Raw genomic sequence first — 18,694 nt, forward strand, 5'->3', positions numbered from 1 at the left:
TTTTTTTTGCTTACTATTGACATAAATGCCGATCGTCTATTAGCCGCAGTTCATGCGGCCGGCAAGGTACGGGGCCCGCGGGCGTCCCACTATTGGGAGCTCATTGTCCGCCGAGCGTTCTCACGATGGTTTTTTGATCAATGCACCCGGAGTTATTTCGTTTCAATCGTTGTATGACTTACACATTTTAATCGCTACTCATACCGAGTCATATCAAAGATAAATTAAGCTGCTCTATTGAGTAATGTACCTGAGTATAACGATTGATTATTTTTAAAATACGAGTAGTCTCTGTCACACCCTGTACTCTATAGAATGAAATCGAAATCATATTTTAAGGTAATGTTCTAAAAGTGAAACTGAATACTTTTCCCAAAATAAAGTGGTTCAAAATTGATCCTCCCATACTAACTTCGCGACTGGATGACATGATAATATGGAGGATGTGAACTTTTTATTAGAAGTATAGGTAGATATACTCGTAAACTAAAATAATCATCCTTAATTTCTTACGCGTAATATTGTAAATAAGAAGGTGAGTTTGTATATTTACCTCTTAGCGATTTAACAGCTGTACTATTTGTCGTGAAATTTGATGTACACGTAATGTTAGGACGAAGAAGGACAAGTTTTACTCGAACCTGGTTATTCAACATATCTTGGTCATGCGGACGAAGTCACGGTTAAAACTTAATGTGACTAATACTTTATTTAAAACATGTTGATGATGTTATATACAATTTTTATTATGTTTATCCACAGACACATTCGGATCAACTGCCTTTTCGGTGTGAGTTCTGCACGCGGCTGTTCAAGCATAAGCGCTCCCGAGACAGGCATGTGAAACTGCATACTGGCGACCGCAAGTATCGCTGCGCACATTGCCCTGCCGCCTTCTCCAGGAGGTGAGAAATCATATTATATGGTTTACAATATGTAATTAAGCAGTGTCCTAAGACGTATAGTAATAAGAGAACACTATCTGTTTACATTTATTACTGTATTTGTATATATTAGTGGTATTTAAAATGATGCAACTATAACTTTGATTTTTATTGTATCAAAACGAATTCACAGTATATTCTGTATCAAGAAAGAAGTAGTTAATAAAAATGAAAAAAATAATAGAAATGTAGAAAATAAATGACTACTAATTGAATTATATACTATTTTGACCTGGTTACAAGAAGTCTGCTAATGTCCAAAGTAGTAGGTATGTAAATTAAATATTGACAAGTTGATTAAATGTTTCGATTTTATACTATGTATGACAATTTCAACAAAATATAAGTAACCAGGTTATGTTGAAATTATCATTTTTATTAAGTTCTATTGAAATATATCTACGACCTATTTATCGAGTATTATAGGGTATAAAATTATCTAGATTCTTTTGTTTACATTTATATTTTATGTAATTTAAGTAGGCCAGATCAGCGTTTAATGCTTTACAAATCGCAAATCCGGCCGCACATGTAGTATTGCTGTCACATATGGGCGGGAGCGCCTAAATACCAGCTTGAACCCTTTAACTCGTTGCAACGACGAGCTATGAGAATTGTCGGTGACCCCAGGCTTACAAATGGTATCAAACCCTTAAGTCTTAAAACAGATTTTGCTTCACTCTGCGTGTTCTACCGCTTGTACAACAGATTGTGCTTAGAGGAATTGTTCAAAATAATGCCCACGGCCACTTTCTACCATCGTATGGCTCGCCATCGACAGGGACGGAGACATTCTCATGTCCTACAGCCCAAATGGTTGCGTACAGCGCGGTTTCAGAGTTGTTTCCTCCCACGAATACTCAGGTTATGGAATGAGCTCCCTGCCGAGGTTTTCTTAAGAGACTACAGCATGGGGTTCTTCAAAAGGGGGGTAAAGAAGTTTCTTCAGGGTCGGCAACGCGCGCGTAATACCTCAGCATTTGCAAGTGTTCATAGGCTTCAGTAACCACTTATCATCAGGTAACTCCGTATGCTTGTTTGCCACCTCAGTGGTAAAAAAAAGATGTTATAGAATATGGAACTGAAACAAATGCAGTAAACTATTGTTTTTATGAAATATATTTGTAATAAAATACAAAAAAAAAAAATAAGGGCGAAAGGAGACATTTTAAAGGATTTATTTAAAGTGTAAATACTTACAAAGAATAAAAATTAAAAAAGGAATCTTATTGTTCCATACGACCCATTTCTTACCCATTAGACTACCAAATTGAGAAATGTGAATTACTTATAACCATTTAAGTGTGTGTATAAGAAGAATACTAATGCCTCTAATCCGTAGCCGTCGAAGGCTATGTTAGCTAACGTCTACTCGAGAGGATGCTGGAGAGGTGCGCGTACAATAGCCGTACAGAAAGATTGATCACCGTGAGTCCCGGCACAAAGCTCGCTCATCGCTATGAGGCGACACGTCACCTTTTTCGTCACCTCGCCGCGGTCACGTGACTAATTCTACGCAATTTGTCGGCCCAACGAACCGCCGACGAGTGAAAAGACATGATGTGCTGACAAATGGCGTCGAGGGTCTCACAAAAATGAAATAATGGCCCATACCTAAACCGGCACGGCGAGCGTGGCCATTAGCGGAGATGTTTGGGCGAACGCCTCTATTCTGTAGTTTGCGTGAAAAGCCTCTTTGTTAGTTCTGTTTAGTCCGTGTGCTTTATGTGGGTACTTATGTCTCATATGACAAATCGCCGTCTCTGGTCACACAAAGACGATTTATCTCATTTAATTTTAAATTCTCTGATGTTTTCAAGGCGCATTTTATGAGCGTAAACTTTGTACGCTATTAAGTTTTTTTTGTGAAGTATAATGAAGACATCGTATGATGAATATTTTTGTATTTGATTTCTAATAGAGAAGCTAATAAATCTAATAATAATTATAATTGTTTCAGTGATCATTTAAAGATCCATATGAAGACCCACGACAATCAGAAACCGTTTCAATGTACGGTATGCAACCGTGGTTACAATACAGCTGCAGCGTTGACATCGCACATGCAGGGCCATAAACGAGATCGCGAGGGTCGCGAACCAGAACGTCGTCGCGTATTGCGTTGTTTGCGCTGTGGAGACGCTTTCCGACGGCCAGATCTACTCCAGGTACATAAATAACATCCTAACTATTATCATTTAAATGTCGAAATTATTCTGTTTGTTATGTTTTGCAAGTAAATTACTGATTATTAGTAATTTTAGTAGTTTAACTACTTACCTACATGTTATGTCATTGAAAATATTACGAGCACTAATTTTATAAAGTTTTTGTATCATTTGATAATTATTACAGTAATATTATACTTGAAATTAGAATATTGTATTATATCTTCTAAGTTTCATTTATCTACTAATTAGACAGCGTTTTGAGACTGCTACTAAGTAATTTAATTTCTACGTAGATGTTAATCCAGTTTGATGGTGATTACTTTGATGTCTTTATTTCAATTTATTTTAACCATGTACCTATGTATATTTTAAAATGATTGCCTTTTGTGAAGAAAAAGAAATAAATCATATAATAAGAGAAATATTGTTATGAACATAAAAATAAACTGTACTGGCTCATAATATACACGCTGTTATATTTCTCTTATTCCTACTTTATTTATTTTTTATATTCAGGCTCATATGGCAAATGTACACGGCGTCGAAACTGCAGCTATGACTCCTCCGCGTCGAGTAGCATCTCAACCACCGCCCACACTTTTAGCGTGTATATACTGCACTCGCGACACCTTCACAAGCATGGAGCAGCTGCAATTACATGTTCGCGCTGCTCACTCTGCATTATTGAACGGCGAGACGCCATTGTCAACAGTTGATCAACCAGCGCCCACTGATCTTAGTCGACGGGCACCGGAGGAAGGAATTCCACCCGTCAAAAGACCACGTTCCGGTTCCGGCACGCCACAAACTGCGTTGTCGCCAAACACCTTGTTGTGTAATCAGTGTGGTGCTGCATTGCCAGATTTTGAGGCTTTTCGCGCGCATTTGAAAGGCCATCTAGAGGAAGGCGGAGAACTGGGACGATCCAGCCCCGCACCGTGTCTGCACTGTGGAGCGACATTTGCTGATGCGGCGGCCTCGGAACGTCACTTGGCCTCCTACTATCTCGCCATCTCCTGCGAATATACATGCCACAGCTGTGCTCGCAGTTTTTCAGCGCCAGATGATTTACAGAAACATCTTCTTGATATGCATTCACAAAATTTATATCGGTGTGCCTTGTGCAAAGAGATTTTCGATTCGAAAGCAGCAATTCAGGTGAGTTCGTTAAATTATTATTCAATAATGTTTAATCATTTTCAATTAAAGATATTAAATATTAATAAAATGTATTATAAAATATAAATAAAAAAGAATATTCAATATTGACAATATATTTTACAGCGGAGGCAGAAAGAACCTAGTGTTTTTTATTTTTAAGCATCGATTAATAACAAAACAAAATTATCAATTTTTTTGATAAACTTTTGTATAATTTAATAGATTTGCAGCTAAATGGACAAGATATGCTATCAAGATGATCACAGTATTAGTCTGGATTATTTGAATGTAATCCGTGCTTTATAAATAATTTAGAAAGGCATGAAAATAATATGTGTGTGTATTTGTATTTCAGGTACATTTTGCAGTGGCACATAGCGGTGAGAGCAAAGTATGGGTGTGTCGATCATGTGGGGGTGGCGCGGGCGCAATGCGTTCTGAAGCGGCGGCTACGGCCCACGTGCGTGCACGTCACGCGCCTCCGCGCTGCAGCTGTGGCGCCGTGCGAGCACCCGCGGCTGCGCACCGGCCCTACCGCTGTCCAATGCCTGCTTGCACCGACACATTCGCGGTCCAGTATTTGTTGGAGAGGCATGTGCAGACACACCACGCGCCACCACAAGTAAGCAGGCTCCATGCTCCTCTACTATAGATCATGACAAGATAGAACTATCACGTTGTGCAAACTAAATTTCTTCTAAATATTTTAAGTCCATGATAATTTTGTATTCTTTATGAAACATGAAATGGTAATCAAGCTATTTATTCGAGATCATATCTGTAAGATGAAAATATCTAAATATATAAAAAGATACCGTAGCATCCAACTGATAGTGAATCAACTGTAAATTAGTATGTAAATATTTTTCGTTTATATTACTTAAAATATTTTCATAAATGAATAATAATATATTCAAGGCATCGCACTTGTAGCTGACGGGCAAGATATATTTCCCGAGAAAAATAAAATAGGAGAATGACTTACAAAAAGAAATAAGATTTCGTCAAAAACAAAAAATAAAATATTAATCCCGCAACGAAATTTTTCCACTACAAAAACTTCTGAGATCTGATGATCTAAAACCAAGTCAGTGTTCATGGAAGCACCTATTCAACAAACTTGTTATAAATTGTTATCTAAACAATTACCTTTCAACATTATTAAATATAATAATTATAATGATTTGGAAATTGCACATCACCATAATTATAAAAGAATAATCTAATAAAATTATGTTTTTGATGGGATAGTATTTCCAGTAAAAAATACCTTTGAAGGTAAATATGTAATCATATATTTATAGGTTTTAAATGGAGATGTTGCTCGGGTGAAACGAGTAGAAAACAACAACGCTAATGAAGGCATTGACGGAGAATGCTCGCCGTGTACTACGGTGCCAGATGGAAACGGCACAAGTGTGGGTACTGAGGAGCGACGACGTAAGAATGGTGCAGTGGCGCTACAATGTGCGTATTGCGGCGAGCGCACGCGCAGCCGAGCTGAATTGGAGGCGCACACGCGTGCACACTCCGGCGCCGCAACTGCGAGACACAAATGTCTAATTTGTGATGAAGTGTTACCCTCTGCTGGAGTGTTAGCAGAACATAAACTTACACATTGCAAGGTAAGTTATTATCTACGGTGGGCATGGAATATGTAGACTATATTCAAACTATGTAATGTCGTAGAACCAATAAATGAACATTCAAACGACTTTTATCACATTGAATTACTTTTTGTAGATTATACTCGAGAATTGACATTATTAAAAAAAAACTTAATTAGTTTTATAAAAAAAATCTAAAAACAGTGTAATTGTCCTTTTGTTCAACAAATATTATAATTTTGGATATTTGAAATGTAATTTTCGATAATTTTATGATAATTCACATGTCTAAATATATACAATTTTATTTAAACTATACTGCAAATCTGTTTATAATTCTTAAGGGAAATATAACTGGAAATTAACTTTAATGAAAACTTCTACAATTACATATACGTATAATCTATTATTTGAATATGCGCTTTTGAGCGCCCTGTCTTAAGTAGGATTACATATTGTAAATCTTTTTGCATGAACCGCAGAAACAGTCAGTTATTATGAATACATTTGGGGCCTAATTGTGATTTTTTTATATGAAGTGGGTAAAGAACGTGTTGCTGCTTATGGAAAAACACAGGACGCTTCTTAAGTTGTTCTTATTATTTTAAATTTTCAGTAATTTGTTTAACTATTAGGCGATATTCATCTATGGTTCTATTACCCTACTTTAAATCATATATTATATTTGCCTCTACTATAATAATATAGAATTATTATTTCATTACTATTTATCATATTTCTTTCCACAATCATTAATATAAAATAATACAAATTATTTAAGGTCGTTGCGGGGGATACATGTGCAAGATGTCGTGCGAGGCTGTCTTCGGAGGAGTCGTTCCTTTCACACATGGCCCGCCATCATCCGGCATTGCCGGCGCCATGTGTAGTCTGCAGACAGACTCTTGCTTCAGAGGCCGAAGCACGACTACATGCTAGATTTCATTTACGACCCGCTGAAGATGAGCAACGATGTGCGATATGTCTTAGAGCATTGCCTGAAGGAGAAGCTGGTGAAGGCGCCCGAGCATGTTCAGCGTGTTACGCGCGACATGCCGCTCCACGGCCGCCGCCTCCAGCCGATCATGATTGTCGATTATGTCGTCGAGCTTTAGGTTCTCCTACTCGATTACAAGCCCATCTTATCGAGCACACTTTCGCGGGCATAGACACTTTCACCTGTTACTTATGTAGAGCAGTATTCACGAGTGCGGTAGGTTTACAGCGGCACTTACCAGAACACGCTGACGTGCCGCGACCTTTTGATTGTGGCCGCTGCGGACTGAAATTCTTTTTCCGAGCTGAAAGAGATAACCACGCATTCGTTCATCTCGAGGAAGCAGAAATAGCTCAAAGGGCTTTCTATGAAGCTTACGCTAGAGGAGCTGCATCAGCGTGGGCTGCGTTAGCTCCTCCAGAATCGACACAACAAGTTACTACTCCGCCAGCGGTAGAAGTGAAACAAGAGCCTGAGATAAAGGAAGAGCGGAATACTGACGAGTATATTGAAGTATCGTCTCCTCCACCTGTTGCGCCAGCTCCTCCCCCACCTTCAAATGGATCGCCTGCACCAGTGGTGAAACAAGAGAAACCCGACGATGACTGAACCGTTTCTTCACGATCACGAACGATATCGTCCGACATGCGAGATTTGTCCCGCTGCAATACTAGATTACGTCCCAGCTAATGATAGTTATATTAATAATTATTACAGATGTTGAATTTTTGCGTTTAGAACGCCGTGTCTCTTGTATGTAGATAATTCGTACGTTATATTATGTATCTTTTATGTTGTTTAGAAGTCGTATGTTTTGTAAAGTTTACATGGCTATTTGTATAAAATGTTAACTTAATAAATTATTATGTTAAGCTTCAGAACGTTTAGTCATTTTTTGCAAAATATTATCTGTGAGGGTTTATTTATTACTTCTGACGGTTTAATAGTATAACCAATTACCATCAAACTTAATATATACATAGTATTTTAGAGGGTGAATAAAATAAACTACTTTTTATCTTGGGTAAAAATTAGGAGTATAAATAACAAGAGAGTTGCATGTAGGTGTGATAATAAAACACAATTTTCTTTAGATCAAATGTATCAATTTTATAAATCAGGGAGTAGCTATCTGCTGCTGTATCCAGGGTAGAAGGGCGGCGACATTTACATAGGCGGCAGGTACATTTGCATTGGCACAGCCTAGACCCCATGATACCAGCCCTACTACTACCCATTGACCGTTCACTGAACATACTAGACCCGAGCCACCATCACCCTGATAAAGTTAAACAATTCAAATTAGTGTTATCACAGAAAATATAATACTATACTAGTATGTTAGTAACATAGAGTAATATTAACGTAATTCAGATTGGACTCAGTGATTAGGTTTTCTCTAATCCTAATGTCTGAAGGGATGCAATGGTTCCATTTTTAATTAAATGGGCTTCTTACTATTTCGAGTAACAAATTTAATACATATGGTATAAGTAAATAGTCTATTTTGAATACATAGTTACTTTAACTGTGAATGAAGAAACTGTGATCAGATGTCGGATATAACTAATATATAGACTAATATTATAAATCTGAAAGTGATTCTGTTTGTGTCACTATGAAATTTGGTATACACATGTATTTATAGGATGGAAAAGGATATAGGCTACTTTTTATTCTAATCAGTGAACATACACTAGTCCCGGTTGACCTAACACAAAAACTGCAGATAGTTATCGCATCGTAAAATCTAATGTATTTTATTATAGTTGTTCCTATATAATAAATTACCAGAGGGAGACATTGTACAAAAGTCGTTTGTTGGACACCTCTGTCCAATTCGTGTTTCTACCGTGAAGTAGTTGTGTTTACATGACTGTGTTTCAGTTTGAAGGGTGGGATATGGCAGTGAATTTACGGAGTATAACGGAATAACACCTGAGTCCTCAGGAATGGCAACGCATGGGGGGTATCATGGGCGAAACAGTATACTCTGTTATATCCATGGTACTGCTTATGTCTACAGGCGACGGTTACTAATTTCCATCAGGTGGGCCGTCAGCTTGTTTGCTATTCTAAGTTGCATAAAAAAAAAAATTAAAATTTAAATATAATTAGATACTCACTGTGCAAGAATCTTTGTTAGGTTCTCCACCAGCACATATAAACGACGTGGTATCCAGAACATAAGTTGGGCCGAGTCTAGCCGCCTGTAATTGCGATTGACAGGTAGCTGGTGCTACTATTGGAACTTCTACTTCTTTTAATATTTGCTGATATTGACCTTGTACTCCAAACATATTTTTACCCCATCCGGCTACCCAACATCTAAAAGTAATAGATAAATACTTGTAAATTTATAAAGTTATGTAATCCATTTATAACGTCACTGTAATCAATAAAACACAGTGTTATACAAGATTCCGACAAAAAATAGTCTAATACAGTATATAGTTTCTAATGGTGATCCCAAAGATACGCCAACTGCTATAAAATTGTGATCGATAAAATCGAAGGGAGTGTTGAAGGATATGGTGGTTTTTCGATATCTGTTGCCGTATCGATACTAATTTACAATTTAAAATTGCCAAAATATTTTAATCGGTATCAATACTCGTAAATATTAATACTGTATCGAGTTTTTATTGCGTCTTCAATACATTTATTACAAAATCCACAGCTTTTAAACTGTGACATTATATTTTTGGTACTTACAGCCAATTATGGATTTACTATATTTTATATATATTTCAGAAATATTTATCTGAAGTAGATACTTTATTTATGTATTTATTATTTATTCACCACGTTCCAAAAAATTTTTGGCAGAAAAGGCGCACTTACTACTACAGAACATTCTTTTCCAGTCGATCTTTAGAAAAACAAAATTTGTAATAATGCCGTGAATAATATTGAAAATTGATATGTAACAGACGTAATCTCTATTGAATTACAAATTATATATTATAAACGAGTACACAACAAAGCATTATGTAAAATAATGTAATATATATGATGAAGGACTGCACATTATGATCATATAAATATACTTATAAGAATATAAGTATAAAAATATAGTTTATATATATATATATATCATAAAACATACATACACGGTAATACATTGCAATACCAATAAAACATTTATTGAACTATTGGCACGTACATTGTAAGTACTTTAGGAAAACAAATCAAGAAGTTAAATATTTACTAATTATTGGGAATACACTCTTCAATTTTCATTATCTATGAAAATAATAGATGATTATAAAGCACATACCTATGCCCATTATACGTAGCGGTTGGTGAAGATGGGAGACAAGCTCTATTTATTGTAGTTGCCGCTCCAGCGGCTGGGGTAAACGGTACAGGGGCTGCTAATCGCAATACAGTGATATCGTACTGCAGTGTATTAGAGTTATAAGAAGGATGGCTGAAGACTTTTTGAACTGCATACTCTTGATAAGGAACTGGTTCGTATGTACCAGCGGCGTCCCATTCACCTAGTCTTACTTTGACGTTGGGTGCTGTACCTGAAACACTATTAATTATGTGTGGTGAATAATTTTTTATTTAATTTTTGTTGTCAAATTAATAATAGACAAACTAAACATATGAATTTATTGAATGTTTATCATGTTTTTGTTTTTAAAAATACTAAATATGAATATATGATATGAATGTTTATTGGCCGACATAGTTTCTCAAAGTTGAAACACTATCCTGGATATAGTAACATTAATTTTAGCTACTTACATATACGGTAGCAGTCTGTGTGTAACTGTCAGGACATTTAACGGGTCAATAAGAACACCGCCAGCTATATAATCATTTTGTTTTGTTAATATCATGGCCTGAAATAACAAAAATTGGATAAATAAATTTATGTACGAAAAAAATATATCATTACATTTATTATTGAACATTTTTGTACCTGCCAAGGGTATTCTCCAAAATTAGCTTGTCCTGCAGTCGGCGTAACAGAAAGAGGAGGCGTTGTTTGTAATATTCCACAAGCTATCTGAGAGTCCGTTATGCCACCACAACAACTTTCCTGACCCGCTGGACACTCTCCGCTACCACCGCCTCCACCCTGAAAAGTGTCAGGAGCAAACTATAAATTTTTGAATTTCTATATTTTTTTATATAACACGGAATAACAATCAAGATGGAGAATAATAACCGTTGCCTATAGATATAAACAACATCATAGTCGTTACAAAATATCCTGTGAAGTTTATTGTAACCCTCATACGTTGCCATTCCTGAAAATTAAATTAATATGTTATAGTTTTGTACCCGGTAATTTGATTGAAATTATATCATAATTCAAATCGTAGCCAGGCAATCACAGCTGCAAGAATGGCGGAAGGTATATGAGTGAGAGTGAAAACATTTCAGATTTTTTCACTATATACAGTTAACAACAATTTTTCGACTAAAATTACAATTAGATGTTAAAATTATTACTTACAGGATTAACAATTCTGATATCAATCAAACCGGCGCCTGTGCTGGGTCTGATACATGTACCAATCGCCACACATCGACAACTTTGCCTCTTGTAAATTCTGTGTTTAACATAAACTTCCTTGGGAGTACTATGAAAAATGTCTTTAAACGTGAAATCCACATTTCTTCTTTGCCTCGGAAACCTAACAGCTGTATTATAAGACGGCTCCAGAGCGCTGTAACCGGTTATAGGTGGAACTTGCAATGGTGCTGACGGTGCTGGAGTTGTGCCAAGCCTCGGATCGATTGGAAGAGGGCCTGTGGTGTTTTCATCGGGATTAGAGATACATATAATGTCAGGATTATTACAAAGTATGACGGGTAAAAGAACTCCACCTGTTGTCGGTGGCGGTGTTGGTGGTACCGTTGGAATAGTTGTGCTATCAGTAGGTGGAGGTTCAGTCGCCGGTGGTTCCGTTGGAGGGGGCTCTGGGGGTCCAGTCATGTCATTGTTACCTGGGGGGGCGGTAGTTGTAGTCGTGGTTGTTGTAGGCAGAATTATTGGTGATGGTACACCTGGCACTATTATAACTGGTGGGGTAGGATTACCCGGCAATAGCCCTAAACAAGCTGTTAAAAGCCAGAGACACATATTAGAAGTTGATACGACCGTTGTCCAGCGTGTCGACAATAGTATGCGCGGTCTGGAGTCAGGTTTACTATTAAAATCAGAGGTGATGAAGTACCCGGTATTAAATATGTCCTTAATATTAGGAATTATGGTATTCCCCCAATAATTGCAACCTTCATGGTATGATGCACGTGATCACAAAGCAACAAATTGTTGCAATCAACTAAACGTGAAATACTAATCTGTTGTAGGTAAATGATGTAATCCACATTCATTTGATAAACTACATTATGTATTTATTATAGTCAAATAATATTTCGAATGACTCATGGGCTGGAAATAATATAAATAATATTACTTTTTAGTATAGGCACAAAATAAGACTGATTTTAAATTGCAGATTTTTGGGTTCAAAAAATTAACCAAATGACTTCATCTCTAAAGTTTTTTTAGGAAAGGAGTCAGCGGATTGGTTGTTCTAATTTCTATTCTCTCTTACTATTTGTATGTTTTTGTAATATTTGAACTCGATTACAGTTGAGAATGTTATATATAGAGCATATTTTAAATATCATAGCATGTGAGTTTGTAAGCTGATTAGTCCATTACGGCTATTTCATTTCTTATGACTTACCACTTCTGATGACTGTGATTGTTATTGCCGGGAACTGTATTGTCAATTTTAGTCAATACCTAGTGTAATTACAATAGCTATTCGGAACCTATATTACTAAACTTTTATATTCGCCTAGTGATCCTGATAAGAGCTTTTTCAGTTGTAAGTGGGAAGTTAAAGAAATTAAAACCTTTGCAGAGAAAATCATAGCCACCTATGTATATAGGTCAGCCATATCATCATTATTGTCTAACGATGTGTAATCGTGGGATTCTGTTGACGTAAATAAATTGTCCATGAGTCAGTAATGACTAAATAATTGATGCCAATGACCATACATCTAAGTAGGTTTGGTTAAATATTTTATGTGTTAAATATCTAACGATAAGTTAATTTTCTCTCATTATAGTTTTTTTTTTTTTTACTTACAATGTTAATGTATTTTAAATATAAATTTTAATGGTTATTAATAGAAACGGTGGAGTAGGGGGTGCGAAGAAACGCAGTAAGAAATTCGGCTATCAATGAAATCGACTAGAGCTGGAAAAAGAAATGAAAAAGTTGTACCGGGATATTATAGGATTACTTGAAATCTGAAGACGGGCGAGAATACAATGCTCCTTGAATCTGGCAACTTGTTCTATCATCGAGAGGGCGATCATCGTTTATCGTTTGCAAGTCCCTTGTTAATAATGTCTCAACGATCGAGAGTGTGTCAGTAAGGGTAATATGCCTAATACTCATAATTACCAATTAGTATTCGCTGAAGATTATGCAGGTATAAACGTTGACCGTGACATCCTCCAGTGATGAGGTGAAGGCAATATATGAAGACATTTCAAGAGGCATACATTCTTCTAATACTCAATATATAGTATTAATGGGGGACTTTAACGCTAAACTAGGTAAAAAGGAAAGACAATGGGAAAGGGTAACGTTGGCATTAGGCAACGAAATTCTAGGGTAGAGTAGGGTAGCAATTGGGTAACTTCATAAATAAGGAGAGACTCTTTATGATGAATTCCTTCTTCCAAAAGCTGTCACATAGAAAATAGACCCTTTGGGTATAAGACGAGTCCCGAGGGATATAAAAATTACTTAAAAAAAGATTTCATAATGACAACTAATTGCCTTTTTATGCAATCCACAACACTAAAAAAAAAAAAACAAAACAAATCGCAAATGAGATCTAAAATCTCATGAAGAAATGACGTGAATTGTGGTCCCAGTCTTTAACGTCTAAGTCAGATAATAGACAGCTTAATAGGCAAATCTCCAATGTATATATGGCGTGGCATACGCTAGTTCAATAATATGTGCTTTGAATAGGCTATAGAGCGGAATCAAGGCTTCAAAGTATTTTTCAGATATTAGACTACTGGGAGAAGCCAACTGACAAAGTTGAGAACCGACACCGGTAATGTAATATCCGTTACATCTGATATTTTGAGTGTGATTGAGAAGTTTTTTTTATACCACAAAGGTGACAAACAAGGATATAGCCCGTCTGATTACTGTAGCTTATGGACATCTACAATATCACGTGTACGTTGCCAACCCTTATGTTTTATGGGCAACTGTACACAACGTCATTACGCCGCATATCAATGCGAATAACGACCAGAGCTAAAGACACCTGACACACCCCACCGATGAGGTGCCTTTAGTTACTCGACATTATACTGATGATATCTCGGACGTCAGTTTGTACAAGATTGAAATGGCTCTCAAACAGAGTTAAAACGACAAGGCACCGGGGAACACTGTATTACAACAGAACTTCTAATAGTGGGTGAAAACCGATACTTGTAATCGCCTTCAGAGATTATTTAATTTCATCATCCGCATGCGCAAATTCGACGACTTTCAGCCGCCCGAACAAGTTAGCTTATTACATACACTACAGCAGATTATATAGAAGACCGAAGAGTATAATCTGTTACTATATTTTGAGACTTTGTACAAAAGTTGTTTAGTTGAGCACCTCTATCCCATTCGTATTTCACCCGTGAAGCAGTTGTGTTTGCATGTTTCGCTGTGTTTTGGTTTAAAGAGTGGGATATGGCACGATATTATTTACAGGGTACAGAGGAATAACACCCGAGTCCTCAGGAATGGCTTTGTTACGTCCATGGTTACTACTTCCATACGTTACTACTCATATATAGGCGACGGTTACCACTTTCGATCAGGTGGGCCGTCAGCTTGTTTGCCATTCTAAGTTGCATAAAAAAATATGTACCATTCTTCCGTGCGGTCCCGGCATAGAATATACCACCTCTTCTTTTCCCGTGGGTGTCGTAACAAGCGACGAAGGGAGTGTGCGATATGGGCAGTAGCGTTCCTCTTAAAATATCTCGAAAGCTTAACTGCGGTTGTTAATCCGCCTGCCAAGCGTGGCAACTACTGGCAAAACCCTCTTAGAGGGAGACTTATGTTCGGCAGTGGACAGTTAAAGGTTGATATGATAATGATGATTCTTGACCGCGACAGAAGTCGCAATACGTATTACTAGTTGTAATCGTAACTTAGTCCGCGTCTGACTGATTGTCTTCATTGCGTACGTTGATTGGTCAAGATAAAGTACCTTTTATCCTTTTCCATGCTAATATCATATATGTGTGCTTAATTGCATTATGATTGGTTGAGTATTGGTACAGAAAGATAAATAAAATCACTACTACTTTTATAATTTTAGGTGCCATCTGAATTACCGTTAAAATACTACTATTCTACTAGCAGAAGAGAATTACGAGCAGACAATACATTTTATAAATGTATATATAAATTGTACAGATGGCGCTAATAGTAGCGTAAATTACATACTAAACACCAGGGGGAGTTGTAATGCAGGCGTTGTTGCGCACGCCGAATGTACGTCAATACAAACAAGAAGACTGCTATCGAGAACTATATTATATGTACCGCTCACGATGACAGCGCCAGCCAGTGCTCTGTTCAGTTTGTGCAAATTGCTCGTATAATTTGACGCTAGTTGTGCGTGTACTAAGTAATATTAAATCAGTATATTCCCGCGGGTACCTGCTATGATTGATTTTGTGTAATACACTTATGTTTGACGTGCTACTACCTTTAAATTTAGTGCATAACCATCGAGCTACACATTAGTGTTACAGTTACAGCTACCTAAATCATCGATTAGATATAAAAAAGTTGACCTGATACGTCCCTTCTGGCTTTGATAGTGGTAATTTCTCATATTCGGATAAAAACATGCGATATGTTTATTATAACAATTTATCCTCGTTCAGATTATACAAGAACTTGATTCAGTTAAAAATTGCTATTAAGTAATTTAAATTGTAGTTAAAAATAAATATACAAATGCGGATAATTGTTTGTTGATAAATTTGTTACCGGCTATTTGTTCAGAATGCCATCGTATAGTCAAAAAATTAATGTAGATCTAAATTCTAATGAGAATGGTGCTATAAAGACGGATGATAAAAGCAAAAAAGAAGAAGAAATAAAATATGCTTCAAGTGAGCATATTTCAAATAGTGCACCAGTGGGACTCAGTCCGAATCAAATAATAGCATTTGCTCTTAGAGACTTTCTTGGATCTTCAAGTACAGTGGTTTGTGATGAGAGCAACGAGGGCGAACAGCCTTCACCATCTAGTCTCGGACAGACTCTTCCATATATCGATGAACATGTAGATGACGCCACGCAGTCTGAGGAGGAGCAGCCGTTGGCGCGAGATACTGACGAGGTACTAAATAACGCTGCGTGCCGACTGAGGCGGTGGAAAGCAGCGTCTCGGAAGCTCCGTCGGCCGCGAATCATAGACAATTTGTGTGTTAATGACGAAAAAGAAGGTGGTGTTAGTAAAACAAATAATAGTGGTCACACGGATTTGGCGGATCGGTTACGTAGTTTAGCTGCGGCCGGCAGCATGTCGGCGTCAGCTGGCGAGTTGCTGTCACTGGCACCGCCCCCGCCGGCTGCTACGGCGCCACCTTCACCTGGCTGCCTTCTCTCGCCGTCACTTGCAGACCAAAGCTCCTCAGAGTATTTTGTAAGTATTAACAAATATAAGGATAATATAACTAAAATTGTGGTTAGAAACGAAATGTAGAATGCAGAAATTACAAAAATGTAGTCCACCTTTATAACCTAAGCCCAATTTCGACGAAATTTTACTGTAGGCTACATTGTAGTTCATTATAAATCTAAGAACAAAGTCTACTAAAGCATAACGTCGATTAATCATTAAAATATATAATAGTGTTATTAGTTAAACGGAGAGAGAAATACTATCTTTATAACCGTATCTATGTTTTTTTTTTTAAACATGATATAAATAACTTAAAGAAAAATGTTTTCATTTTTGTTTATCTAAAAATATTTATTATTATAAGTATATACGTTTACAAAACATTTCATTTTGTTTACTAGTTATAACTGGCAGTTTTCTATGGTGCTTTTGGAATAGGTATTTTCTTTTTATTTTATGATATTAATACTATTGCAATTTTGATCGCAACCGAATTACATAAAGTCTGTAGTAACATAAGTAACTTTTTACAACTATTTCAATTTTGATAATTTACGTACTTGTCTTATAGGAAGCGTATTCTCTAAGAGAAATCATATTTCTTATAAACAAGCGGCCTCCGCAAAGAGGAAAACTCAGTTTATTTCAAGATGGCTGAAGAGATTTTTTTAAATGCAATCATTAATTATTATTTATGAAATATCTTTATTAAAGCTGTCAAAATGTCAAAAAGTTTATCACCTGTTCTTCTTTTTATTACGCTTGTGAAATATTAAATTCAAGTAGGACGTGTCCAATCATCATATCATCATCATATCAACTGACTACTTTCCATTGTTGAAAATAGACCGGAGAGGTTTATGTTTTTTCTCTATAATTTGTTTGTTCTTAAAAATATGTGACTGGACTATTGCCATTTTAGCTTTAATAGATGTTCCCATTTTGGAATACCACGCAGTGCCACATCTATATCATCATATTAGTCGTTAACTGTCCACTGCTGAATATAAACCTTCCTTTTAATGGAAGGTATATATTCAGCAGTAGACAGTATATATATATATATATATATATATATATATATATATATATATATATATATATATAGATGTGGCCCTATAAGAGGTTCAGGCTCCTTATAGTAATCTAAATTGTATACGAATGTTGTTGGAAAGAGAGAGAGAGAAGATGATAGTCTGAAATAACGCATTATACTTAGGTATTCTATGACAATATAATACAAATATGAATATTTTTATTGAATTGTCATGTTTCGATCGATAGATACGAATCAAAAAGCAGTATTTGATATCTATATAGCAGTTAAATCCTCATATCTCAAGATAAGGAAACCGCAGGTGACCGTACTTAAAATGTTTTTTTGGTAGTTTAATAAAATTACTTAATATGTATATATCAGATTTTCTTTATGATTCTTTTTGCTTATATATATAAGCAAAAGGTATTTGTATGTATATTCAGATTATGTTGATAGGTTCAAATAAAATTAAATCATAGCACAGAGCAACTCTGAAATTCTGTGTGATATAATTGTTATCAGCTTATCATATTGTCTGTAATAAGAATAAAATCTTAATATTGTGCTAGTACTGTACCTAACATATAACTAACGACGAATCACTGGTGGAAGAATTTTGTGTATGCATAAATTATGCAAAATAAATAATATCTTAATATAAATAACTAGTGACCCGCCTCGACTTTTCACGGGGAATAGAGCATATCGTCATAGTCGTAGAATACTGACTGATCTATATATGTAATATTTGTCACATCCGTCAGTATTCTACGACTATGACGATATATGCTTAAACTGTTTGCATCAGTTTGTTGCGATTAGTATGAACTAGATGGGTATAGTGACCTTTACACTTACCTACCCATTACCTTTAGTGTGATTGTTTTTTTATATCTTAAGCGGATTAAGCAGCGTTTTCGATGAAAGCTCCCAGACGACTTGATTTTTTTACTTCTTCAACAACCATCGTCGCATTTTAACCAATTTACACAAAATATTAACTAATTATACATCTATACCTCCGTTAGGAATTACGCTGTTGATAAATGAAAACCGCA

At 36.2% G+C, this 18,694-nt stretch overlaps 3 protein-coding genes across 6 annotated transcripts in view; 2 read left to right on the forward strand and 1 right to left on the reverse strand.

The window, feature by feature from the left end:
• The window catches only part of LOC113518360 (zinc finger protein 423 homolog), a 63,796-nt gene extending 56,054 nt beyond the window's left edge, over positions 1 to 7,742 (forward strand). The window contains exons 4-9 of one of the 2 annotated variants that reach the window (XM_052903101.1): positions 763 to 905; positions 2,905 to 3,112; positions 3,632 to 4,273; positions 4,632 to 4,898; positions 5,581 to 5,901; positions 6,665 to 7,742. In XM_052903101.1, coding sequence (XP_052759061.1) covers positions 763 to 905; positions 2,905 to 3,112; positions 3,632 to 4,273; positions 4,632 to 4,898; positions 5,581 to 5,901; positions 6,665 to 7,489 — 2,406 coding nt within the window. In that variant the 3' untranslated portion in view covers positions 7,490 to 7,742. The remainder of the gene's footprint in view (positions 1 to 762; positions 906 to 2,904; positions 3,113 to 3,631; positions 4,274 to 4,631; positions 4,899 to 5,580; positions 5,902 to 6,664) is intronic. The other variant, XM_026903245.3, reaches the window with a different exon arrangement.
• A 228-nt stretch (positions 7,743 to 7,970) lies between these two features.
• LOC113518566 (phenoloxidase-activating factor 2-like) lies at positions 7,971 to 12,109 on the reverse strand. 3 transcript variants are annotated; one of them, XM_052903033.1, is made up of 7 exons: positions 11,849 to 12,108; positions 11,355 to 11,650; positions 10,815 to 10,973; positions 10,637 to 10,734; positions 10,161 to 10,421; positions 9,007 to 9,208; positions 7,971 to 8,159 (listed from the first exon to the last, which is right to left on the reverse strand). In XM_052903033.1, exons 1-7 carry the CDS (start codon positions 11,982 to 11,984, stop codon positions 7,998 to 8,000), a joined length of 1,314 nt encoding a protein of 437 aa, XP_052758993.1. In that variant the 5' UTR covers positions 11,985 to 12,108; the 3' UTR covers positions 7,971 to 7,997. The 3 variants fall into 3 exon arrangements, with proteins under 3 accessions (XP_052758993.1, XP_031768896.1, XP_052758992.1); XM_031913036.2 differs by having other exon boundaries at positions 11,729 to 12,108; XM_052903032.1 differs by having other exon boundaries at positions 11,355 to 12,109.
• A 3,368-nt stretch (positions 12,110 to 15,477) lies between these two features.
• Positions 15,478 to 18,694, forward strand: part of LOC113518086 (C-Maf-inducing protein-like) — a 46,727-nt gene continuing 43,510 nt past the window's right edge. The window contains exon 1 of the mRNA XM_026902847.3: positions 15,478 to 16,618. Coding sequence (XP_026758648.1) covers positions 15,974 to 16,618 — 645 coding nt within the window. The 5' untranslated portion in view covers positions 15,478 to 15,973. The remainder of the gene's footprint in view (positions 16,619 to 18,694) is intronic.

This window comes from Galleria mellonella, unplaced genomic scaffold, assembly GCF_026898425.1.
Source record: "Galleria mellonella isolate WM207_F2 unplaced genomic scaffold, CSIRO_AGI_GalMel_v1 utg132, whole genome shotgun sequence".
NCBI classification, from domain to species: Eukaryota; Metazoa; Arthropoda; class Insecta; order Lepidoptera; family Pyralidae; genus Galleria; species Galleria mellonella.